Source organism: Dufourea novaeangliae, unplaced genomic scaffold, assembly GCF_001272555.1.
Source record: "Dufourea novaeangliae isolate 0120121106 unplaced genomic scaffold, ASM127255v1 scaffold25, whole genome shotgun sequence".
NCBI classification, from domain to species: Eukaryota; Metazoa; Arthropoda; class Insecta; order Hymenoptera; family Halictidae; genus Dufourea; species Dufourea novaeangliae.
In genome coordinates this window covers 913,267-940,838 of record NW_015373901.1, presented here as the reverse complement: position 1 = coordinate 940,838, position 27,572 = coordinate 913,267, and the positions used below count along the sequence as shown (strand labels likewise).

The following is a 27,572-nucleotide window of genomic DNA, read 5'->3' as shown; positions in this document are numbered from 1 at the left end:
GCTGTCCAGAGAGAGACTGGTAGAGAAATGGTTCGAGCCACTTTGAGAGCGAACCTTCTGCCGCGATCTAAACTCTGGTAAACGGATCTCCGTGACGGAGTGCTTCGGATGTTTCAAGGGGGTGCTCCAGCTTCTTTAGGGGAGCATGTTTACTTATTCGCGTTCCCCTTTGTATTTTCGGAAGGCTGACAATGCAAAAGAGAGATGTCTTTGCACGACGTCTTACGCTGATGCTTTTTGATCGGCTAAAGCATACATTATTAATATTCTGCAGGCTGGGCTTAAAGTTTTAAGGCTCTAAGTGGATTCTGGTACGTACGAGGGGAGCTCAATTTTTAGTCTAATGAGATGTAGTAACAAATATAGAAGCATTTTAGGAACGAGAGTGTGATATTTTCAGAGTACATAATTATTAGTAGACTGCGTATCTTTATGCAATTATCAATCTTTAAAAATTAATTTATGGAAACTAGAAACAAGCAGACGTTTTTTACAGTAGCTAGGGTTCTAACAACTCCGACATAAAATGAAACCCGTACTAGAATTTATTAAACTCCTTACTATACGGAATTTCAGAAAATTGGGTACGCTATAGATTCATAAAAACGGCAGTTTAATTATTAGTAATACTATTAAAAAGTTAGTATCATTCAAGTACCAGGGTCATTTTTCAATCAAATTTATCGTATTGTACTCCATCTCTCGTGTAGTCCATAGTCACTAGTTATGGTATTAAAATAAAAAAGTAAGAAACAACATGGCAGATCTTTGCAAATAATATTTTTCAAGAACCAGATTAACAAAATTATCAATTCCTGCGTACGAGTTAAATATTGCAAGTCTCAAACATGTCTGTCCATTACCTACTGTTTCCACTTACCGCAGTCCACAACACCGGTATCATCAATCTCCATCGATCTTAACATCTCCTAATCATCCATTTACCTGAAATTATCGTACGAAACAAGCGCTATCGATAGCCGTCGTCGGAATCGATAAACGCCAACGTTACAAAATAAATTTCAATAGGACTTATCTTCTCCGTCGATCCGATTTAAACCCAGAATCTCCGACTTTACTACCTGCGGGAGCTTCGGAGGCTCTCATTTTTACGATTCCCATCCGAAAAACGATACCCATCCCCCCGCCACCTTTCTCAATCTCTATCGTTCCAGTGACTTAAGACTGGCGAATTCGATCGCCCCGTGGCCCATTCTCGGTACTCTGGTTCGCAGAAATAGATAGCGAACCGTGCAGCTCGCTTCCTAATATAATTGATTCATCGTGATTCGCCCAACGCGCAGCTGGCCGCCCATCCATCGTCGAATATAAATTCGGGCCGGTTCCACGCGGTCAGCAATTAATTCGCTCCACCCTCGACCAGTTTGGATTCCCCCCAGTATTTCCAGCCCTGAATGCATAGAATTACGCGTTATAAAACCGGGTGAAAAAGAAAAGCGTCGAGAAAAGAGGTCGGGCTCTTAACCTCCGTCGACATTCATAAACTGTCGTGGCCGTTTTTCCGTTTCCCCGTTTGGTTCGGCGACTCCGTGCCACCTTTCCTCGGATTTCACTGGATGAAATTTTATGAAGTACTCACTCCACCGGGGACGACAGCAGTCCAACGGAACCATGGAAGGGAAAGAAAAGGGGGAACCGATGTCGCTTTGGGGCGAACCGGTTGTTTCTTTTCCTCGGTTCTCGGTAATTAAAACGTCAAACGGTATCGCCGTCGATGTCGTTTAATCTATCGACGCTCACTTTCGTACTTGTTTCCTTCTTTCTTTGTCGGACTGAATCCTTTTTTTCTTTCTATTTTCGTCAAGTGAAGGTTGAAACAGTCGTTTGAGACATTTCGTGCGAGTTATAATCTTGAGAGGCTAGAAATAAAGAAAAACTAAAAAAGAATTCAGGTACGGTGGAACTGTTTGCGATTGTGTTTTAAACATTATAATGCAGATTCAGCTGCTACGTGTTTTTCATCTGGAAGAAGCAAAAAAAAGGGGGGACTTCGCGGAAAGGAATACGAAAGCAATTAGGAGCGAGGCAAAAAAAGTTTCAGATACACCGGGACGATTTACGGTGAGCTCGCGCCTGCAACAATTTATTATGGGGACGGATTCGAGATAATCTCCAATGAACCTGTTACGCTACAAATTAAATTAAAAATGATTAAAGTCCGCTACGGCGACACCGCTACGCTCTCCGCCGACAAGCGTTACTACGTTCCGTATAGTATATTATAAACGTTGGCCGGAGTAAATTTTCTTTAAACATCACAGACTCATTCCCTGAGATTAATCAAATCCTATTCTAACGAACAAATAAATAGCATCTTTTCACATCAGACACAGGTGAGATGATGGAATGACTTACAAAATAAGTTGCATTAATTTATAGTGTCAACGAATTACAGATAATCCAGAATTAACCCTCATTGCAATGGTTGAAGACCACTTGATCCACTAAAATAATCCCTTTAATTACCGATGTGTGTACTGTTTGATACGTGCCGTTATGAAATTCCTCGTTAAATCCGAATCTTCCACAGGTTAATCTACAGGTCGATCGTACCCAGTTAGAGTTGCGCAGAATTTTATTCGAATAATACACACGGAAAAGCAGCAGAATAATACAAAAGTGAAAAATGCTCATTGTTTTTTAGGATAACTGTTTTAAATCAGAATTATCAATCAGAATTATCAATCAGAATTATAAACAGAAAAATGATTATCATTTTAATCAGAAAAATCTCACCAATATGTTTATAAAAGTTTCATTAATAAAGAACCACGAATAAAGAAGTTTTATCGGTGCATTAGTATTGTCTCACCGATACCCGGGAATGTAACCTTTTTGTGGACTCCCAACGTTCAGTCGTCGACTCGTGAACAGGAAGCCGTCTCGGCGCATTGTGACAACAAAGTATGCGGTTGCCGAGTTCCACGGCCTCCCCCCCACAGTGGTGGGGACGCTGCCTGGACAATAATCGCATATCAACAAAGAGTCAATAATCGCGAGAACTCTGTATACCTAATTTAGTTTTCTTTTTGGCATATATCCAAGAAAATTCTTTGGTACTCAAACGGTTGAATAATCTTAAAAATAGACTATTGATCTTGATTTTCTGAAAATAAGAGTTCTGTACAAAATACCAACAAGATGCACATAGCGGGGTTAATCTTTATTTAAAGTTTCTACTGTCTCACATTTTACCCAATCGCATTCAGTGCCCATGGACAAAACCCACGATCTAATAATCCCCTTGTCCAACATCCTAAGAATGGATATGAGCATGAGGGGGAGGGGGTGACATTGAACGACCAATGCAAGTCCCGTGCACATCAGCCGTATCGGCCGTATAACGACTACCCCGAAGCGACTCAGCCTCGTTCCACGTTCGCGGTGCCCGTCGACGAAGGTCAGTGACGCCACGCGCGCTCCGAAATAATCCCGCGGCTCTCTCATTACGAGCCTCGTTAATCTCCGCCGCGAGCACACGCGAAAACGAGCCAATTAATCTTGCCCGGTAAGACCGCTGGCGAAACGCGCTCGTAAGTAGCGAGCGACACGGATGAATAATTAAAATCTGTCCCCGGGCTCGATCGTCAGGTATCGCGCGGTGTTTTCGCCCTGTGGTACGGGGATCGACACGAATCAGTCCCAAGGGAGACGAAGGACGATGAGAATTTCTTACTGGAATCGTTGGAAATTAATCTGTCAACTCTTTGAGGCACACGATTTTAAAGAAAATAAAAACCTAGTTGCACAGAATTGTTTTTAGTGTAAGAAAACTATATAAAAATAAAATATTAAATTGTACGACTATGGGTAACTTTAACTTTTCGAGGTGGGTTAAGATATATCCCACCATGTATAAAAACTTAACCAAAAGGTAGAACAGTTTTTAACCCACCTAACCCTAAAGAGTTAAATTTGTTTTATTAGAGTAATATATGTAAGGATACGAAAAGTCATAGATGATCGTTGAAAATGATCTCCATTTTTTTATTGCGTAAAAACAGATTATTATGCTACGGTTTATCGATTGTTTTCTAAAATTATTTAAGAGATGTGTTCTGTTCTTTCATTTATAATGAATCTGAAAGTTCTTAGATTTATTTTCTAAAAGAGTAATTTTATTACAATTTATTGAATATGTATTATTTTTGTGTTTTATTTAAGTGTCCACCCTTCTCCTAACTAAATATCAGAATAATCACTGTGGTACTAATTTCTCGGGTAGGATTAAAATTGGCTTCACGAAAGAAAGAAATCTATGTATAAGTATATAAGGGGAGAGAAAGAGAGAAAGAAACAAAAAAGGTACGAAAAGGGGAGAAAATCAAGAAACACAAACGAAAACTCCGTCGTAGCTCGTACCGTAATTAAAAGTCCCTCGCGAAAGCGTCAAAAAAGCTTCGAGCGTGTTGCTGTTTGATTCCAGGGGTGCACAAAGCCCTCGAAAAAGCTCCTTATACGGTGGGTGGCCGAGTGCGAGTACGCCAGTACAGAGAGAAAGAGAGAGTGAGAGAGAAAGCGTGACCTCCATAAAGGGGAGTTTTATGCTAGCGGTTCGCATTTGTTCGGCGTTTAAAGCCGTTTCTGCAGGTGCTTCCATGCCAGTAAATTGCATGTAAACCCTTCCAGGCCAATTCCGCGCAACGACGATGGAAACGAGAATTTCGTCGCTGCCGGATGCCGTCACGAATCCATGATACCGTTGTCCATTTCTTTTCGGCTGCTCGTACGATCGCATCGGCTCTTGGGTCCTTGCCCTTTTATAGGTCGTACAGTCTATGTTACGATCGTTCTACCAGTATTGAAAAATGATTATCGTTGGTCGAGCACCTGGGAACCTCGTACTCTCTCTCCCTCTCTTTTGAACTACGATATGTCGCGACGTGGAGGTTGAGTTATGATACCCAGGTGGCCTGTCGATATTTTATTTGTACTGCACTTGTTTATGAATATTGATCACGAGTTATTGGTTGAATATTTGAAACTTTGTTATATATTCTGCAAATATCTGGTCTGTTATAGCTTGAAGTTCATCTTGTAGCAATTCAGAAGCTCAGAGTGTACAGTATGGGAAGAACAGTACGGTGTACGGTGAACATAGCGAATTAATTCTGACAATTGTTTGGGAAGTAACGTTTCCCTGAGGACAAATAGGTATAGAAAGCGATAGTCCCTATTTTATTGTGCATTATCTTACTTGTGATACAGCATAGGTACAGGATCGAATACCGTGTTACTTTTCTTTTCATCCCAATGCAAAGCATAAATCTCGAGGGAATAGATTTCTGGTTTAATTTTACTTCTCCACTTGCGATTGCTTCATTACGCTCTATTTACTTGTTATACAGTACCACGCAGTGCATATACCTTGAATGCAAATCCATCCCTCAAATTATAACTATGTTAGTGTAAACATTTATTCTACCTCTTGTTCGCTAAAAAGCAGTTCAATACGTACATCATTAATTTATTTGGAGATGAATGTATTCGCATGACTGTGCACACGTCCACTATACGTGAGTGCAATTGTCCGTTGATCGAACACCCCACAATATTGGAAATTTTTCGGGTGACATCTTCGGGATAATGAAATCGCGGATGTCCACGGCGTGACAAAAGTTGATCGTTACACGTGTATTCGCTTCGTGACGTCGCTGGTCAAGGTCGCTTTAGTATACCGCCGCGGAAAATCTTTCCCGAGTTGACCTTCGTCGCAGATTTCGCTCGTGTGTCCGTTTCCAAGACAACCAATATCAAGAAGCGTCCATACGGAAATACACGTTGCGAATTTGCTTATCTTCCTAAGTAAAGATCTTCCTTTATTCTTAACCTGCCCGAAAGGACACACGTGGAGAATATATAAATATCTTTCATACTTATTAAATACAATTATGTCTAATAAACTATAAATATACAGGGTGTTTACAAAAGGGTCTAAGATTGCAGGTGCTTATAGTACTCACCGTGTGAAGTACAAAACGTCTAATCAACACAAGATCAATCCTTTCGATGTAAGAAATATTGTGCCGAATTACATATGTCTATTACCACATTTATTACAACTGTACTGCTCCTTGTTAATTGAATTAATGCATTCCTAAACCGATTCTTCTGTTTCCATTCAATATGTCAACGAAGTGATCCTCGACGATTAGAAATTTTTTTACTTCCATCGGTGAGTGCCTACTATAAGTCCCTAAAGCTTTAGATCTTTTTTTGAACACCCTGTATAAATAAGCAGACAGACACACGAGTATGACTGTCAAGAACAGGAAGTAATCAGATCACCAGGTATTATACACCACATTATATTTTATTACACCATTGACACTTAGGTACCACCGACCAACAGAATCACATATTAAAAATAATTTTCATTTAACATTCATCTTGAGTGTTGAATCATAACGATTACCCTCGTCGAACACTAGTGAACGTTCCGTGAACGTTACTGACACGTAACTGTGAAAGATCATATATTCATCTACGTGGAATCTCCGCGAACCGATCGATACGGACCAGTTCATCCATGGGTTTCTTCGTGGCTCTAACACCCCATGATATTTCCGAGTAACGACGTTACCGCCCCCATACTGTCTACGGGGGAAAACTGGATTTTCCTCGGCCGGGGTTGCGTGTGTATTCGCGAGCGTGCCGTCGAACGTATCGTTTTTCTCACGATACATACGTGGTGTCCAGCGTTTAACAAAATAATCCATTTAACGGATTCTTGTTTCCAGCTTGCCGCCTACGCGCCGATTCCCATGATACCCGGCCATCGATAGAGCTTCCTACGCGCGTACGCGTAAATTAACCGGCGCGCGCGCGATCGGCCACGATCGACTGGTTTAGAAACCGATTCGACATTTACCGTGTGCCGTGCCACGTATCCTGATAAATTATATCCGCGGGGATAGTTTCACGATAACCTGCAACGCCTGGCAGCTTCGTGTCAGGAGCCCAACGGGGTTCGGTATTTATTTCTTTTATTACATTTGATCAATGCTACGTTGGAGCGATTGATACTTCGAACTCTATACTTTTAGATTTTTCAATATGTTTTGAAACACTTGAAAATGGAGGTCAAAATCCACCTCAGTTAAGTAGTGTTGCAATGCTATGTTAGGACGATTGATACTTCGAATTTTAGAGTTTTGGTTCTTCCAATATTTTGGAAACACCCGGAAACGAGGATCAAAGTGAACCTCAGTTTTCCTACTAAAATATGCAAAGTTCTCGTACCTATTTTGGTAATCATCTATCCTTTCAAAATGTACCAGTTAACAAACATAAACATTGCATGCTTTAAAATCTGCTCCTCAATATTGGGTGCGCCAATAAGTATTTTACTAATAACAAGGTATACTTTAAGTAAAATAGATATATCCATTATATTTAACTTGGCAATAATTCAAGAACGAATGATATTATAAACGAAGCGCAAATTTTTTAAAATTCCTAGAAAAAAATATAGTAAAGAAATATTGTAAATTTAATAAAAAATAGTGAATTACTCATTGGTAAACTTAATACAAGATTTCGAATTTCATTCCACATAACTTTCTTCGCTGTTCGTCGTATTTGAATGTCTCTGAGACTCCTACACGTTAAAGTGTACCACTCGGCGAGAAGCACTCCCCCGCGTTCATAAGATAGCTGTGCTCGTCAAATTTCATTTCCCAGGATTCGATTCGTCCCGTTCCTCGGGCAGCAGCCAGGTTCCCCAGTTCGTTCGCTCGCTTTGATCACCGTCTGCTATTTTTTTTCTTCTCGCGCTTCGCTCCCCTGACCTTATTCCGGGCTTGCCGGTTGAACAGTCTCGCCGTATCTATCTATCCATCTATCTACTCGCTCGCGCCTTATTTTTATCGGCTGCCCCGGGGGAAATTGTTTACAACTGGGCGGATTATGAAATATTACCGTTGTCGTACAAACCGTGGAAAGTCGTTACGAAAGCCCATTACGAAACACCGCCGGCCGGGGATTTAATGGACGCAAACGAGTGATCTTGAATAATGATTGCGATACAACACCGTAGCCGGTCTGTCCGCATTTCCGAGACGAAGTTTCGAGCCCAACTGTGGATGCTCGACTGCGTTCGCCACGGAAGACGAGCTAGCAGCTAGCGTGGGTGGTGAGGATCTTTTCTATTAACGTGGGCAACATGGGTCGTTGACGATCCAAGGGATTTTCCATTTTACCCGGACTTTTCTGCGAAGTTTTATTATTATTCAAAGAGGTTTTGAACATTCCATTTAACGAAACGATTGGATAATGTTAGTGGAAACTTTGATAGGCATCCCAGAATTTTGTCAGATTTTCTGAAAATCTGAATCGGTAAAAAATATTGAGGTTGGAGATAAACAACCCAGTTTGCCTATGGAGAGTTAAAATTGAGGAGGAACTTGTCGGTTACTTTTCACGATGCAATAAACCAAGGGATTTAAGCTCGAAATCCCGGGTTTACCGAGTTAATCAATCAATTCTTGTCCTCTTCCATGCAACGGTGTCTTGAATGTGCTTCCGCCAATGGGCCTTGACAAGTTAACTAGTCGTCAACGGTGAGCGATTACTCTCGTTCAAAACACGTTGAAACCTCATTTGTCTTGAACTTTCAATGAGTCAGACCCCGGGCATTTTTTAATGCCCAGCGAGCGAGAACCTGCTTTAGATCGGAGGGTCTGCACGGTGATGTTTGAGATAGTTGTCGCGATTTCAGCCCATTACTTTTCAAACTACTGACGCCTGGTGAATAGTGACTGAAGACTGTTAACAAACTGCGTCTCATTTATTTTCTAGCTTTTGTATTGTAAATGACAATGAAGAATAAACTACAGAGCGACTAATGGGTGACAACTGTCGAGTTATTACTGTACAAGTTTTAAATTTTCATTCAACTCTGTTAATAGTTTTTATCTGACTTCTGTGGTAATATTACTGATTTAATTCTAATAAAATCCCGAGTCTGAGACAAGTATCGAAGCATTACTGTAAAGTGAACTTTCATATATGTATACAGTTTTGTGTGTAACATTGTAACAGCAATATGAATGATGAATTCCGCCTGGGTGTGATAAATTTCGGGAATAACCGCTCGCGAAGGATTCGAGGAAAACACGAGAAGAATTATGATCGAAGATCGTATCTCTGAGAAATATAATCTCATACAAACTATGGGTGACACGATTACGCAAGATCGATGGATATAAATCTCGCGAGTTTGCTGGTTTCAGATGGGATTTTATATTGCCGCTTTTTCCACCGAACGTCTTCGAGCATTCGAAAGATGGAGATTCAACCGCATTAAATGCTACGGCAGAATTTATTTCCGATTTTTAGACGCAGTCTGCCCCATCGTTTCGTTTCTCTTAGCCACTTTTGCGTGGACTTTACTATGGCTTTGTTACGAGCGTTTTCCAATCGATTCTTACCCTCCGGTCCTTTGTTATCGCCACGTGTACTTCGCAAGGTAACCTATTATTAACTTATAACTTTCAAACTTCCACGACGGTACTAAATATGAAAGGATATGGCTCACTTCCGCTTTATTTTCAATCTTTTCGATATTTTGCAGCGTTTACGTATATATGCAGGATAGTAGTAAGTCTGGATTACGACAATTAGTAAAATGAAAGTAAGTAAGGGACTCTGGTGTATTGATTTAAGAATAACAAATTCGATTCTTACCTGACTTTGTTTAGAGTATTCTTTGGTTAATAAACTGAGTAACTATAGCATTTTTGAGGGCCTGTATTCTGTTATTATGTAGGATAAACGCACCAGTAATGAACACTTAAGAGATTTTGTAATTGTTAAAGTCGAATTGTAAATCATAATAATATAAATAAATATTTGACTCGTGGAAGTAAGATTTTTTTAACATTTACACCTTATCATAACGTATAGATGTCAATTTGAAAAATTGAAAAAATATAATCAATTAAATTAAAAAGAAAAAATGCAGATTCCACCAGTGATTGAACAATATTAAGTAAATGAACATTTCTAACCAGTGGCGCGAACAGTGTTTGAATATGCAACAAGGAATGGAAAAAAATCAATATTTAATCAATTGCTTATTTTAATAACTCATTAAGTTATACGTTGGACTGAATATAGTTCGGGTAACGTGTTCGTTCATTACTCACCATTTCTACTTACTGTCAATTTTCTCCAAAGTAAAGCTTCCTCGGATCAATACTCACTAAGTACACATTCGACTAAATATGGTTCGGTTAATGTGTCTGTTCATTACACATCATTTCTACTTACTATCAGTTTCCTCAAAAAGAAAGTTTCTTCAAATCTTTCATACTCGTCAAGTACACGTTCCATCGAATACGCCTCGGTTAATGTGTCTGTTCATTACGCACAATTTCTACTTAATATCAGTTTCCTCAAAAACCGAAGGCTCGCATGAAAAAACGATCTCGAAGCTCCCAACAGAACTCATAAAATCTAATAAGATTAAAAGCAATCGTATTAAAAGAAGCGATATCAGTGTCACGGGAATTTTTCCGAACACGAATCGACGCGATAAAATTCGCAAAATCCCCGGGAATCGTCGAGTTCACTCCACCCGGGTGGGAAGACAGTCCGAGGATTAACATTTCGCCGACGAGGGGCTGTTGTCGGTGGTTCCATAAAAGTGTAGGATCGAACGGGACACGTGGATATATGTATAGGGGGAGAAGAGGATAGTTTCGTGGCAGTCGATGGAAGGTGTGAGAGGCAACGATGGCGGTGCGAACGACCGTGAACTGGCGGAGGGTGTTGGGGAACGGCCATAGTGGGGGCTTGTTTGAGGTACGGATGCGTTTGTTGCGAGAACGGATGAGAGTGGATGCCAAGGTGGAGTGGGTCAGTCGAGCTCGTCCCTCTTTATTTCCCCCTTTTTCTCTCTTTTCATCCCCCTCTTGATTCAGCCCTTCCCATTACACACACACACCCACACACGCGCGCGCATACACGAGCCTCTGGTGTTTCCGCGGACTGGTCCCCCGCCTGCATTAATTTTATTGCTCGTGACGGGGCAAGAGGGGGGAGCCTTGAACTGCGAATAGTCTGAAAAAGCCGTTGTTAGGATGATCAAAGATCCAAAGGCTTCTTTGGAGCACTGGCCACGATCATCCCCCCGTTCCCTTTGACGCCGCCGCGGACTACACGGCGAGTTTACCCCGGTAAAGTGCTTTGATTGCTGGACTGCCAAACGGGCTCGATTGGGCCAATACTCGGGATCCTTGTATCCTGGAATTCCATGCGCACTAGCCAGATTTATGTGTGCTCGGCGTAAATTGCAGGTGTTTTCGAGCGGATAGGAACGGCTTTGGATCGGTTTGCATTTAAAAGCAGGAGTTCCTTTAAACTGGCTTCTGTGGAATATTAGAATTGGATAATAGATTCTATAGAATTCGTAATATGGAATATGATGAACGATCAAGATTTAACGCTACAGGAACGACTTGGGTGAACCAGTTTTGTGTAGTATGAGTCGACTAGTGTTGTGTAGTGTTCGATGTTCACCAATGATCGCGTGATCGGAGTAAAGAAAAATCCACTAAGAATCATAAAAATATTTCGGAGCCAAGTCGCCACTCTAGTTCTTAAGTGTTCTACCTCCACTAGTTGCTAAACCGAGAAAACTGAGTTTAATGTTTACGAAGATTTAATATCATAAAAGCAGGAAAGTAGTGAAATAATTAGCACACTATAATATCGTCTATGGAATAACTATTTATTACAATATTCAACAAAATTTTATCTTATTAAAAAAAAGACCCAAAGTTTCGAGATTAGGACTTAAAAAAATATTTATTGTTTTTCCGGTTGAATTTTCTTTATATTATGGTGAATTTGTATTCTTTGGACCAATAAGACGCACGTAGATTAAAAAATTTTTTTTTTAAACTGGAGTTAAAACAGTTGAGAACTCTGTCGACGAAGTGCATCTACTTTTATTTATTCTATGGCTCTCAACATATTTCTCAGAAAAGGAATTTTTATTCATTTCAGACGCAAGAAAACTGCGTACTCGCTCCACGATTGGTTATTAGCTTCGGGTTCGAGAAAGCCGTTCGTCGTGAAAGTGTTAAAGAAATTTCGTTTTGCGCTATTACCTCCCCCCAATGTGTCGGATGGAAATACGAGAGGTCCACGATCGTAGAGGAAAATGTATTTCGGCTTCGAAGCCGTCTCTTCATCGGATTCGTGGCATGCAGCCGAGGAAAAGAGTCGGAAGACGTATGTTCCTCGTGTAGACTAGGTGTCTACCGACTCTGCTGGCGAACCAGTTCTCGCCCTGGTGGCAGCCATTTAAGCCTCGGCTTAACCCGGGGCTTAACCGTTACCTTGCCATCCGCCGTTGCGTCGTAACGCCCGCGTCGCGGCATTTAATCGAGCGCCACCGGATTATCTTCGACCCCCGCAATCTTTATACCAAGAGTTCTCGACATTTATATTCCGTGCTCGAACGACGCACCGAGACGGGAACGTGTACACGATTTCCCCCATGTTTCGACGTAACTCCGGAAACGGACAAATATCTATCTTTTTTGTTGCTTTTGTAATCGATTTCCAAGTTCTTGGAAAATTTTCTCGGGACCTCGAGGACTTTTGGTTTGAAAAAGTTTGTAAACTGTGACGTCGAATACTTGGTGACTTTGACAGTTTTTTTTTTTTGCTTAAAGCTTTTTGTGATTCAGAGGTACCATTTTTCGTAGTTTCTTTTATTCAGCTTCTCTGGGAAAAGTGTAAATATTTCGGGATAATATTCGAAGAAGTCTTTCCTGGGAGGAAAATCTTGAATTCTATGCGAGATTTCACGGCTTCCGGGGTACTCTTGCGGAATCCTAGATTTTCTTTGGCTTCTGGCACTCGAAGCATCCCCGCGGTTTTCACGGAGTTACCGTGGCGCGTGGAAGGTTTGGTTGGCGGGAAGATTTCGTGTTTAACTTGCTCGACATAATATTTGGTTTCCCAGACTTCCTGTTTCCAAAGATTTTGAACTCTCGCTCGAGTTACCGGTACTCGTAATATCCTTGAAGTTCCTGGAACTTGGAGAATTCCGGCCACCCGAGGTTTCCGAGGATCTGGTTCTTTCTGTCGTTACGAGTGACAGATTCGGTAGATTTAGAACACGAGCAACATTAACTTGAAATTTTAACTCAGAAGATTGGTACAAATTGTCTTTATAACAGTGGCACAAGAGCTGGCGGGAGAGTCTGTATTAGATTAAGTACTTAATGTGCCTGTTCTTTCTTACGATTTCATACAAACGTATCATTGCACTGTTCTGCGATGAAAATATTTCGATGATAACCACATTAAGCAAGTGATTTGGGCTTTTTTAGCTGAAATAAAATTGTTAGCCTCTCATGTGATTAATTTTTTCCCCCGAGGGAACTATATTCTATAAAAGGAAAAGTTAGATGAATTGATGTTTGGATTGCGTACTGGCTGATCACTTTAATTTGGGATTTAAATACACGACATTTGGCGGGTCACTTCTTGAATGACCCAGTTAGGTCGACACTGTTGTCCAGAGGAATTATAATAGAATCTTCTATCTTTCGATATTACAGGTCACCGAATGAATAGGTACCATTTCAGGGGTGATGGATTTCTAGAGACCCTTTATCGAATTCAACGAGCGAGAATTCCCGGCAGGTCTGATTTCTCCGGAGACCGGACGAGCAAAGGGGAGAATCAGATTGACCGAGGAACGTCCAAGAATTGGGAGGGTCTGATACCCTTACTTTTGTGTGTGGTGAACTCCTTTTTGTGATTGTTCGTTGACTTATCCAATTAACATCCAGTATTCTTTCTCGGTAAACATCGAACGGTTTCAACGTTCGTGAAAAATAAAATAGCTCTTTAATCAATGGTAACGGTGAATTAAATATGTCTCTGATAATTTTCAAACTGTAATGAATTCTTTAAACGCATCTTATTGACTGAAGAACTTCTTGTGACCTAATGAGAAGATTAACTCACCTTAATTCAACAATTACACATACACCGTTGTGCAAAAATTTCAGTCCCGTTCTTTATTCTACTGTGTAAGCAAAAGTACTCTTCAAGAATTGTATGCATGCTCTTATACACTTCTCATGTTTCTATGCAATCTCATCGTATAATACCTCCTCTTTCTATTTAAAACTTCTTTTAACCGCTTAATTCTCACTGCTTGACATCAGAAAGTTGTTAACACTGCAACTGTTCTTTATTCCACGTAGCTCGTTACTATTTAACCCTTTCACTATGGTAGGTCCCTAGGTAAACCGTGCACAGAGAACGGCAGATATTTACTAGTGATTCGAACCACGAGGGTGATACTTAGGGCTGGAATGAGACAAGGGCGAGAAGGATACCGCGAAAGAAGGACAGAGTAAAAGCCGATGGTTTCGAGAAGGGCCTTTGACTCGCCTCGCAAACGGGACCAAAGCGACGAGAAGACCCTCTTGGCCCTGGCTCGGCTCTCGCCAAGGGTGCACGATATTGATTCTCGCCTCGGCGACGCTTTCCACCGACCTTCTCAACCCACCTACCTGACTGTACACCATGGAACCGATATGGTGGTGGCCCAGCCATAGTTGTCTCCCGCGCCTCTCCCGCGCCTCTCCCGCTATATGCAGACGGCTCGTTGCACGTCTCAATGAGCCACGACACGATCGAGCGATCGGCGGGGCTATAGAGCCGCCACGGTGTCTCCTCTTTCTCCTTTCCCTGATAACCGATAACGATCGCCGCTCGAGTGGCTGCCTCCGCCAGGATAAGGATCTCTGGCGCCCTTCGATATCCGAGAATTCCGTCTCACTCCTCTCTCTCTCTCTCTCTCTCTCTCTCTCTCTCTCTTTCTTCTTCGTGAGGTACTCGATAGGATTCGCCGTCGAGTCACGGAGAACTCCGTGAAAAGGGTGAATCATGATAGCTGCCGATCCGCGAGTCGTTGGCTTTTCGAGGATTCGTATAAATCGCTGCCACTGGAATTGGTGTTTTGCGCCCGTTCGGGGCTAGGCCCTTTCCGAGTTCTGTAATGATCGTTTTAGTGGATTTTAATGGAGACGATGTTGGAGAGTTTAGGGTTTACTGTCTGGGATTACGAAGAGTCACCGTGTTGGCTATCGCTGTGCTAAACCTCGTTTAAAAAAGTCAACGCTATACCTGGAGACCTCTCCTTGTCAGTGCTGAGGACCCTTCGAACACTCATCGATGATTTAGTGTATATTGATTTTAATCCGATGATTATTGTTTAGGCTTCGGTACATATGGAAAGATGGTCGTCTTGGATGAAGGGACGCTGGGATCGTGAAGTTCGGTAATTCGGGGAGGGTGGTATTTTTATTTTATAAGTTTTTCTAGTTCCTATTGATGTCTACACTACGTGGCATAACTATAAGACCACTCTAAAATTTGCAAGTCTTATGTATTGTGGTCAAAATAAAAATGAACACTTGAACTTAGTCGATTTTAATCGAGACGATGTTGGAGACTTTAGGGACACAAGGGTCTGATAATTTTGTTCCGATGAGTATTGTTTAAGCTTTTCTAGAGAGATGGTACGGGAAGGTTTTTTTGGAGAAAGTGTAATGGGATTATGAGGATCGGTGATTCGGGAATGGTATATCATTTTTACAAGTTCATTTACTTCCTCTTGATATCTGGTAAACGAGAAAAGTAAACTAGCCACTGTTGTAGTCGAGATAAAGCAAACGTATAATTCAACTTATCCAGAGTGAAATCAGTATACCACTCCGAACTTTAAAAGTAAGTTGAAAGTAACGTGGAAACTATTTTAAACCTTACTGTTTCGCATTTAGAGTGCCATAAATGCATAATATCCATAGTTTAGTCGTAACTAGACAATTCTGAAAATTCCCATTATTCGAGACTAATCTCACGAATATGGGAATTAAAGGGAAATTTAATTTTTCTGTTAAATGCTTTATCGTGTTAAAAGTAAACATATAATTAAATTTCGTTACAGTTCTTTTGTAATATTTCACATATTTACGTACGATGTCAATGTTTATTCAGTTCATTCGGGACCATCGTGATTCACGGTCAATTTTACTCCCGATCCTCGACGATATTTTACGAAGTTACGCTTAATTGAGCCACGGTGAGGAGTTTCTCTATCAATCCCGGCCATTTAGGGCCGTAACTGGACGTCATCGGAGTCGCTGAACAATCTCGCTTTGTTCCCCCTCGGCAGGTTGGTTCGCCGGTTCTCGCGATGATCTTATCTTTCACGGTGCAACGTGGTTCCAACGAGATTAATAACAGGAGATCGGGGCCGCCTCGCAGTTCAAGTCGCTCGCTCGAGAAAATAGGGGCAATAAAAGGGTAGGGGAGCGAGAGGGAGACAGAGGAAGCGAAAGAGAGAGAGAGAGAGAGAGAACGGACGAGGGATGCTGGCTCGCAACAGACAAATACAAGACAATGAAGATTAATGTTTCGCCCCGGTTCCATGGCCGTCCTGGTAGCCAACAGCACCGTGTGAACCGGGTTTTCGGTACTCTGCAGCGACCCAGCTTGTGTTCCTGCGGTTTGGCCGACGATCCTCGAGTTTAAACGATTTTCCTCGTTTGACATTCCTATCCGGATATTCCATAGAATACTTCGTTTTCTCTAAACAGTTTCAATAAACTTTGTAAAATATGTACCGCGAAGCGCTTCTCTCTCGGGAAAGTTGCCACAACTTGATAAAGTGTGTAGTTGCAAGGTGTACAGGATGCTTTATTTTCATGTTTCGTCGTAAACGTTTGGCGTAAGATTACGGTACTACGAGAAAATGTTCCAGGTGAAGCTTAGTATAAAAAGTAAACTGCCTCTAAGTAAAGAACTGGAAGCTTCAGATCATTCTTACTTTTTACTGTGAACGTAATTTAGTGATAACCTTGTAGTCACTGCTTTGAACATTGAAGAAGTAACACTCGACAGAATTTATTTGACAACCTACCTTATTCAGTGACATCTATTGAACCAATGTCACTTTCGAAACAGAAGCTGCACATTCGTACAACGGTCATACAGAATCCTCGTGAACATTCCTTAAAAATTTGTTAACTTAAGACGTTAAAACGAACATGTGTCGCCCGCCGCGCGTGTTCCTTCTGCGCCAACTCGAGCGGAGACCGTTTTGGACACCGCAAGTGTTTATTCCCCGCTAAAATTCCAAGAGTAAATCCTCTACTTCCGTCAGTTCAGACTCAGATAGACATTTCGTCGAACCGATACCAGTGATTTTTTCAAAGAACCCTAGCATTAAGTGATTAAATAAACCAGTAACACAGAATCGGTACCTAGATTGTTAACTAACGACCTGATTATTTCTGATTTCAGATCAGCAGTCGGTGTGACATGGATGTGAGCTTCACGAACGTATTAGAGGGGGCTCGCCAGTACTTCCAGGGACTGCCCGTACCGAGTACAGGTGGTGCGACCGCGTTAGCGGATCATAATCTCGCGACATCAACGAGTACTGCCTCGTCCACGTCGTCGTCGTTGTCGCACGACCATGGCACTGCCTCGTCCGTGGCTCCTCCGTCACCAGCTTCCGCAACCCCGTCAGCACCACCGTCACTACCGTTACCGTCGCAATCGGCTTCGAGCAGCAGCAACAGCAGCAGCAACGAACAAGAAACTGGTGGTCGGTATCCCACCAGCGACGTCCGTTCGTCGTCCGTGGACAACGGCGGCGCGTCGAGTTCCAGTAATTTCTGGAGTCCATCGGTCGTGGAGCCCTATGCGCCTCAACCAACCAGAGTCGAGGTCCCGGACACGAGGCCAGGTGATGATGTTTCCTCCATGGAGGCCAGCTCGTCGTCCTCGAACGCGATTACGTTAACCGAGATGCAACCGTCGAGCAGTCGATCGTCCGCGTCGAGCTACACCCAAAAACAGGCATCCTCGTCGTCGACCATCCAACAGCATCCGCAGCCAACGACGACGAGCACAGAATCCAATTCGCCGCGGTTGCATCAGATGCAACCACCGCCGCAACCAGCCTCACCGGGTCCGGTTTATCAGCAACTGAGCACCGTCTCGAGAACGTCCTTCTCCACCGCGGAAATACTCGCATCGACGCATCAGTCGACCTATCAGACTGCCAACGATCGGCAATCGCAATCGAACCCGTCGGTTGTCGCGCAGAGAACCCAATACTACCCCCGTTATCATCATCCGGAAATCACGAAGAGCGCGCCGGTCCCGTTCAGCCAGAATTCGATTTATCAGTCCGCCAGCGTGGCAGCGGTGGCGACGTCGTCGTCGGGAAACATCCAGTCAGCGACCAGACCGACGCCGTCGGAGCAGCCGAACGTCGTCGGCGTTTCTGGCCAAGGACACGTTCAAGAGCAAAGGGTACCGAGTTCCTACGGCGGCGGCAACGCGCCACCACCATCGAGCGCTCCTTCGATGTATGGATCGTCCACGCCTCAGAACTATCGCCCGCTGCAGCACCACACGCAAAGCCGATCGAGCCTGCCGAGCAATCCGGCGGACAGGTCGGTACATTCGGAAAGATCGCATTCGTCCCGCGTCTCTTCGTCTCCGTCCTGTTTATCGGTGAACCCGTGCAGCCCCCGCCACGGCGGTAGCTTAAGTCACATTCCGTCGTCGTCGTCGTCGGCGTCGTCGTCAGCAGCAGCGTCGTCGTCGCAGAATCTTCCGGCGCACATTCCTTCGTCGCATCTGCCGTCTCCGGGCACCATCGGGCCGTCTCATCGTTCGCAACAACAGCAGCCGCAACAATCATCGCAGATGCAACACCAGCAACAGCTTTCTAGTCGAATAAACGCGTCCCCGCATTCGATCAACGCGAACACATACAACAGCCGGATGACCGTTCACGGGACTGCCGCGTCGTCATCCTCCTCGTCGTCGTCCTCTAATCAGATGCCACCGCCCCCAGCGATGAGCGGTTATCATCCTGTTGCTTCTCCCCATGACGCTCCTCATCACGCCACCCCGTCACCGCACAGACAATCTCCTCACGTGTCCACCCTGCACAATCCTCACGCCTCTCCTCATCACGCGCCGTCCCCTCACAACAGCTTCCAGCCCCATTCGCCGACTTATCCGCCGCCACCGCCGGCTACCTCCACCCCTCACTCGTACAGCCTTCCAATTACGTCGCAACACTATCAACCGAGCACCGGTTACGCTGGAAATCCGTACGCGTTACCGCCGCCTCCGCCGCCACAGCCACAGCCACAGTCTTCGTATCATTCCTTCCAAAAAAATCCCCAACCGCCGCAGTCGCAACCGAACTATTATTCACAGTCGAGTCGATCTCAGAGCCAAACGTACGTCCAGCAGATGCCGATGCCCGGACCACCCGCGCAGTCGATCTGCTCCGGAACCGGGAACACCAACGGACCTGGCTATCATCCGAGCAAACCGGTGACATACAACGGCGTCGATTCCAAGAGAAGCACGATGGAGGTTCCTTCGTACGGCTCTTATCGATCCCCGTTGGCCTCCGTTCAAAGAAGCAACACGCACAATCTTCCCCCGATCGCCGCTCTATCGTCCTATCATTCCAACAGACGGGAGCCGGTTAGCAAAGCGCAGCCGATGCACAGGCAACGCGCGTACACCGCGAGCACGCCGAACAAAGTTTCCGTCGTGACGCCGCCCACATCCTCGATGGCCGCGCCTCAACGTGTCCCCGAGTATTCGACGACGGTGCCCGCGATGAATCACGCGATGCCGGTGAACGGAAGGACGACCACGGTCACGAATTCCTCGTACAACAGACACTCGAGCCAACAGCAGCAGCAGCAACAGCACAGTTACCCGAGCTACGCGACCACGATGGCGCCCAGTCATCAGGGCAGTAATTCATCGAGCACCACGGTCACATCGATCGGTGTAGCCGCGAGATCTTCCGTACCAACGGCGAACACGACGATGCACAGCTATCAACCGACGGACACGAGTCGCACAGGATCCTCCTATCATCATCAGCCTGTTAGAGCGAACGATGATTACGGGTACAAGGAGTATCCTTATCAGAACTCATCCTCGTCGACGGCCCAGTCCACAGTGGCTTCGACCATTGTCACCCCTCTGCCGCAGACCAACGGTGTTCGAAAGAGAGAGTCCCCGTTGGATCTGTCGGTGAAAACTGTGAAAACATCGGCCGATTCCACCGCCCAGGATGACATCGAGACGTCGACCGAGAAACACGTCAGCAGCTCCACGGTAATTTCGTCCAGGAGTAACGGGTCTAGAAGTATGCTACCACCGCCTGTCCAGACACCACCGCAACAGCCAGCCTCGTATTCCGTCTACGACAATCGACTGTCGAGCAACAGCAACAGGGGCGTCCCGACAACGGCGGGCATTCGAGCGTCCACACCTCAAACGGTCTGCGCGCCGAAGGTTGATTTCCTGCCGGATTTTAACTCCGCGCCGCTGCGTCACCATCACAGCCAACCGCACGAGAATACTTTACAGCGGAGGAGCTCCGCGCAACAGCTGTACGCTCCGCCACCACAGTCTCTTTCCTCTCAGCATCCTAATAATACCGCTCCACTGCCCCACATGTCCTCGTTCAAGAAGACCTCACTGCCCACCGCGCAGGTGTACGACGCCGTGACAGCGCCAGCTCCACCGCCGCCGGTACCGTCGTCCTCTTATCTGTCGGCCAACGACTCCGTGTCGTCCAGGTCCTCCAGATATCCACCGCCGATGGTGAATCCGGTCAGGATCGGATCAACCGGGATACCACTACCGGACTATCCGGCCGAATCGAAATATTACATGGATAATAGGAACAAATTTGGTCAACCTCCGCCTCGCAGGGATCGAACGCCCACCAAGAGACCCGGCGACGCGATCTACGGTGCCGCGGTGCCGCACAAACAACCCAGACTGGACACGTGGATCCAGCAGAGGCTGTCGACCGCGAAAGCGTTGTACGAGCAACAAAAAAGGCAAGAGATGAATCTTCCCGTTCCTTTGCCGAACGGCACCCTGGTCGCGCCTAACACCTACGAGCAGAGATCCGACAGCGGTTACTCGTCGTCCGAGTCCTCGAGATACCAGCAAGCCTACTGTGATAAAAGAAGCTACGCCGCCGAGCCTAAAGTCACCCATAGTTCACCGTCGTACAATCATCCCCCGGTCGCGAAACCCAACGTACACTCTCTACCGCAACAACTGAACGCCAGCCAGTCGATTTACTCGAACTACCGGCAGCCCCAAAAGACTGGACCACCTCCCGGAGGAACATCCATCGGACAACCCGCCGATCCACCGAGCAACACCGGAGCTGACAAGCGAGTTCTTAGCTTGTTGAGGAATAGCCTGGAGAGCAAGCAGCAGAGGGAGGAACAGATGAACAGCCAACAGCCTATCTTGGCGAATCATAGTCAACAGAGTTTCCAAAATAAGGTATCTTTTGTTGTAGTTTTTGTTCCGTGGACACATGGTGGTAAAAGCAAGATAAGATCCAGGTACAGCAAACGGTGTTCTTATACCGAACCCTTTAGTACAGGGTGTTCGACTGAATTTAATTCTGTCAAATTACTCTAACAAAAAGCTACCAAGATTTGATAATCTTGATGTCACGTTATGCGTATAATTTTACATAGAATCTTGTACCATGTGTTTCCATATCAGTAGGAAGATACCACAAACGTCTGAAACATTCGTAGCTAGGATTCCGTATTATCAGACTAACACCACAGTGTTCTCTATTCCCGAAGGTTGTCGCGCCAGTCGAACCGAAAACAAACATCGGACGACACAACCTGTCACCATTTACGGCGGCGAGTCTGCTGGAACGGAACAGCAACACGCCACCCCATTACAAGTTCCATGTGCCGAGAGCGGTAGACTCGATCACTCAGGAAGCCCCCCGCAGCTTGTACGGCTCGAGAGTAAATTCATCCGCCACGCTACCTGGCAAGGAGGCACTCCTGGGACCTCGGGGAGCTGAGAATCAGATTCACCGTGACAAAGACGACGGCCTCGCCGCGATATTAGCTGCAAAGATCAGAACCAAAGCGGAGCTTAAGCAGGTGAATGGGGCTGCTAGCCTACGACTTAACCCTTGGCAACGATTCGCTGAAACGACTGACAATCCGTCTTCGTCTGTTCTAGGTGGGGACCGGCCAATTCACCACCAAGCTGATCGCTGTACCCCCATCTCAAGAGGCGTCGTCGACACCAAAAGGTATTTTATCCGCGTCATGACTTTGTTGTACAATACTTTCGTTGCAGTCGACCCATATTTCATTGACATTTAAACGCTAAGAATATATTTTTGTCAATTTCGTCTTACGAAAATATCGGCAGGCCATTTCGAATTTAAAAAATGGATTCAGCACTTTTACTTTCGCACCGTATTGCTCAATTGGAACCTCTGGCACAAAGCTCAATTAACCCTTACTGCCGAATACAAGACTCCATAAAATGGATTGTTCAATTGTGTTTCACAATTCTCATTGACAGAGATAGATAGCGCTGCGTCTACATCCGCTCCGCAGTCGGGATCGTCGGCGGGCAGTCCTCCGAAGTTGACGCGTGAGAAAGTAGCTTGCTTGCCACCTAGGAGGCGACTATTCTCGAGAACCGAGGAGGAGAACATGCCTGTGGCTGCAACCGTACCTGTGCCAGCTCCAGCGCCCGCGATTGCGTCCACGGTGCCTGCACGCGGCAGCGGGTTCAGAAGTTCCTCCGAGACATCGGTGTTCGACTTCAGGGAGAGCGATTCCGAGGGTGAGATGCCGGTACTCGAGCGGCAGACACTGGAGGAGATGAGGAGGGACAGAAAACAGCTGTCGAAAGTGCAACCACCTGTGCCCCTTAACGACGCTATGTGCATGGGCATGACTTCCTCCTCGGATCTTGTGAAGATAGAATTGAAGGTAGGTGGCCCTCATTGTCGATTTCTCTACAAGGTGCTGGGTTCTATATCAGAAGCGTTGAAAGGAAATGTGGTAGAACGTTATATGGAAATGGTAGGGAGAGATTGAAGTAGATTGAATGTAGAATAATAGTTATCGTAGGAAGCATATGATAGATAAATTTTATGGCTTGATATCTGCAATAATGGCTTCTAATTTTTGGAGTTAATATCATTCAGTATTATTAATTTCGAGAGGAGTTTTTACAATATGATACTGTTATTATGGACTAATACTCGTAAGGGTAACTTTTGCCTCTGCTGGGAGTTAATACCTCGTATAGTATACATGTTGGTATTAGGATCGATTTTAGTGAAATTATTTAGCTTCAATGTCCGTTATAATAGGAACGCTACGAGGATTTAATTACACTCCGTCTACCCAACAAAACCCATGCGCCCGAATACTAATCTGTTATAATTCCCAGGAGAACGACAAAATCACGGAAGTTGACACCTTCTGGTCCAGCACCTGCGACAAATTTATGGAACAGCTACGTACGGGTGACGCGGTGAAGAAACGTGGTCGCAAGAAGAAGACCAGTTGCACGGTGACCTCAAAGCTGGACGACACGGGTAACGACAGCAGCAAGGAGTCGGACGCTACCACGTCGTCCCAGATCAAACCCGAGGACATAAAGCAAGAACTGCAAGAAGTCGAATCTCCTTTGGACGTTAAGAACGAGCTACCAGAGGCCAGCAAAGAAGATGAAACCTCGGTGACGAAGGACATCAAAATCGAGGTGAAGGAGGAGCCAGAGGTGGTCACAAAGGAGTACGAGGATAAGAACTCGAGCGATGATTCCGACGAAGTGCCGCTAATTCGAAGGGCAAAGAAGAAAATGAAGAAGGAGGACAGCGATTGCGAGGAAGAGATAATCGGTAGAAAGAGAAGGGTTGGTCGAGGAAGTAGAATTAAGTTGCAATCGTCCAGTGGTAGTGAGTCGTCCAGCGAAGAGAGCGACGCCAGTACAGAGTTCGGTCATGGTTCCTCGGTGGCTGACAGGCTACGAGCCAGGAAGCGTTCGACGAATAACGGCCCAGAAGCCGAAGGAATGAAGTTACGGTCGAGGGACACGACGCCTCACAAGCTTAAAACAGAAAAGGAATCAAAATCCTCCAGTTCGAAGTCTACGTCCCAGAAGGGCAAACCAAAGCCTCTGTTCGGAGACGGCAGTGACTTCAGGCCTGGTTGGGAGGAGGAGGTCTACGTGTACAAAAAATCCTTGAGAATGCCACCTAGATTAATCACAGTGTCGAAACCGTCAAGGTTTCACAGGCTGTCCACCTCGTTACCAGATTTGGATCCGGGATCTCCAGCCCTGTCTGTGTCGATGGACAGTTCGGACGTGTGTCTCAGCAGAAAGAAGCTCGTGGACAGCGATGTGGAATCGAACTACAGCTTCAGTACCACGGGGCTTGGTCCTGGGAGCAAGATCGACGACGAAGAAGCCACCTCCTCCACGACGATCTCCTGTCCGTCAAAGGTCACGAAATCCACCAAGTCCGAAGGCAGTTCTATCGTTGATGTTCTGGCGCAGAAAGTCGGCACCACCAAGAAGGAACAGAAGAAGAAACAAAAAGAGAAGATGGAGAAGGGTGCCAACAAGGTGGCCCAGAAAGGCCACAACGAGCCGGAACTGTTACCGACACCGAGCCTAACGCCGCTGTTGGAGTCGTCCAAGTTGTCGAAAGGAAAGTCTCCGACGAAGGATAGCAAGTCTTTGAAGCCTATCAAGGTAACGGATTCGTTCCTTCTCGGATACTTCCGCAAGGAGACGGTGAACAATTTCCGTGACACGTTCAAGAACAATCATGCTTTGCCAAATGAGTTCTCCACGTTAGTGTTGAAGAGTCGAACGAGGACTGAGACACGAGTTTTGAAGAAACAGGCGACGATCAGGGAAGTGTTCGGTGAAGATAGGCCCGCGTCAGCGCCACCGATGCAGAATCACGACGATACGTCGCAAGACGACGATTCGCAGACGGAGGCGCCGGAGAACACGGCGAGCAAGGTGAGGACGTTGAAGCAGAAGGTGGTGTCTCGTTTGAAGAACGCTGGAATCCTGAGGAGTCATAAGGCGATCATGAACTCGAAGCGGCATCTGTTGATCGCGAAGAGACGAAAGGACTTGCTGAAATCCTTGGCGGAGAAGAAGCTGCAGAGCCTGAAGACCGAGCCGGAGGACGAGACGGCGCAAGATGAGACGAACGACGCCCAGGAGGCGGAGAACAACGAGCTGGATGACGAGACCAACGAGTCGGAAGTTCCTAACAAAAAGAAGCTTAAGCTCCGGACGAGTCGACGGAAGTTCCGCTCCGGATTCGACTATATCCGTAAAAAGAAGAAGCCTCTGAAAAAGGACGAGACGATACCTAAAGAGAGGAAGAGGGTATGTTTAAATTGTTTTGAAATATTTTTTGTGGATTATGTTACATGTAAAATTGTTGTTTAACAAAGTGTTCGTATTACAGCAAGTATTGACGAGGCACAGCCCGGAATGTGTCGCGGACATCCAGTCGGAAATCAGAACGTGGGTGATAAAGAAAGGTGTCGGTGAAACGATGTTGCATAGGGCTGCTAGACTCGGTTACACGGTAAATCATCTTTTTAATTGACAGTCTGTCGACACTACCATTCGCGTTTATTTACAAATGAGTTCCTTTCCCCTTTTTGTGTACAAAAAATAGCTATTCATCTCATGAAGTAAACTTGCAGATCATTCAGACAACTCGTTCTTTAATAATTCTTATTTTCTTGTATTACATGATTTTATAATTTAAACATTTACTCTGAATTTGTAGGACGTCACAGCGTACTGCCTAGAAAAATTGAACAATGCACCGAGTCCCAAGGACAATGCAGGGTACACGCCGCTTCATGAAGCATGTTCGAAGGGTCATCTCGAGATTGCGAAATTATTGCTCGCGTACGGAGCAAACGCCAGTGAAAGTGCGAACGGGGGAATAAGGTAATAATTCGCATTAATCTTCACTCAACTGTGTGAATAAAAATATAATATGATTCGGTATAATTGACATACGACCTCCTATATTGTTTCAGGCCACTTCACGAGGCAGCAGAAAATGGTGCTACCGAACTAGTACGATTATTACTTTCCTACGGCGCTGATCCCCTATTGGCTACCTATTCAGGACAGACACCATTGATGCTGGCTGCGGATACCGATGCCTATTCAATTCTGGAACAACACTTAGATGACATTCAGGGTCGGGCCAGCATGCCGTGGTCATTTGGTGGACCATCTTCGGTTTTCGGTAATTAACCAACATAGAATATATTACTTAAACCAATTCCTATGATCAACTAGAAGAAGAAATTAATTTTAGAAACAATCTTCCAAGTCAGTTCTTCTTGCAGTCTAACTGTACATACGCAACAGTAATCCTTAGTGTTGCATAGCTAATTATGAACAAATAATTCGTTTACAGACCCGGAAGAATCCGGCTACAATCCCCTCGACGATGCTCCAATGGACAGTCCGGAGCCCGAACTGGATGAAATCGAAATGGAAGTGAGCGACGTGAACCTGCCGGCTCTATTTACCCTGACCAACGACCCGGACAAATGGGTGCTGCTCCAGGATCTGATGGCAGCTCTGAGGATAAAGAGCAGGGATGCTTTATTGCGTCAAGTGAATCCCAAAGCTCACGCTGGCCCCCCGGCGATCGCTCATCGCGATGTGATGAGAGAGTTGAAGCTTCAAGACTTCTTGGAGTCGTCCAAGTGCTGCCATATACTCAGCGGCGGCGAGAGGATCAATGTACGTGGCTCGAAGGTGACGCTGATCAAGTACAACGACAAAGTGAGGTCCCTGTTGAACGTCGAGAAGGTGGTGATCAGCCTCAGGTGACAGCAGGCGACACTGGGGCAATCATCACCCCAGTCAAGACCATCGACTTCCGCAGCGAAGGATGTGCCCAAGAAAGAGAAGAGTTCGAGCAGTTCGCCGAAGAGGCAAGGCAGAACGCGACAGGGTAACAAGACAACCGATTGAACACGAGGAATTGGACTGTACGGACGTAGAGATACGAACGAATTTCCGATTCATCGACCACAATTCGTTCTCCTTTTCACGGTTTCGCTCGACCGGAAGGATACCTGACCACAGCGACACGATCCCTTGGTGCAAAAGGTACGGTCACATTGAGCAGCCGACGCCACGATCGACCGGCGATGATCGATGACGGTGTGACAACTGAACTGTGACGCACTCTATTATTAGTAGTATTTATTGAAGGATATTCTATTCGTGTTTATTCGTCAGAACAGTGATATTTTATTAACAAGTGCCGAGCGATCGGTCCTTTAATTGTAACGCTTCTAGATTGAGGATTCGCTGTCGATGCAGCTATCGAAGCACGATTCATCGTTCCTGTCCGAAAATCGTACGATACTACTTGAATATTTAAGCGTTTAATCTCGAATTAAGAGCCCCGTGCGGAGTCCTCGCGGATGGAGTCGGATCCTGGAAGTGAGCCCGGGAGGGGAGCAGCGATCGCGAGTAGAAGAGATATACGACGTGATCTAGAAATATTTTTTATCGCAACCACGGATCTGGTGTGCATGTGTGTGCGTGTGTGTGTGTGTGTGTATATGTGTTTGTACATG

At 45.3% G+C, this 27,572-nt stretch overlaps 1 protein-coding gene across 1 annotated transcript in view; it reads left to right on the top strand.

The window, feature by feature from the left end:
- Positions 1-27,110, top strand: part of LOC107193717 (mucin-5AC) — a 392,296-nt gene extending 365,186 nt beyond the window's left edge. The window contains exons 5-13 of the mRNA XM_015583219.1: positions 17,365-21,423; positions 21,738-22,052; positions 22,135-22,207; positions 22,486-22,901; positions 23,368-25,332; positions 25,415-25,537; positions 25,745-25,911; positions 26,004-26,218; positions 26,393-27,110. Coding sequence (XP_015438705.1) covers positions 17,383-21,423; positions 21,738-22,052; positions 22,135-22,207; positions 22,486-22,901; positions 23,368-25,332; positions 25,415-25,537; positions 25,745-25,911; positions 26,004-26,218; positions 26,393-26,814 — 7,737 coding nt within the window. The 5' untranslated portion in view covers positions 17,365-17,382 and the 3' untranslated portion in view covers positions 26,815-27,110. The remainder of the gene's footprint in view (positions 1-17,364; positions 21,424-21,737; positions 22,053-22,134; positions 22,208-22,485; positions 22,902-23,367; positions 25,333-25,414; positions 25,538-25,744; positions 25,912-26,003; positions 26,219-26,392) is intronic.
- The last annotated feature ends 462 nt before the right edge of the window (positions 27,111-27,572 follow it).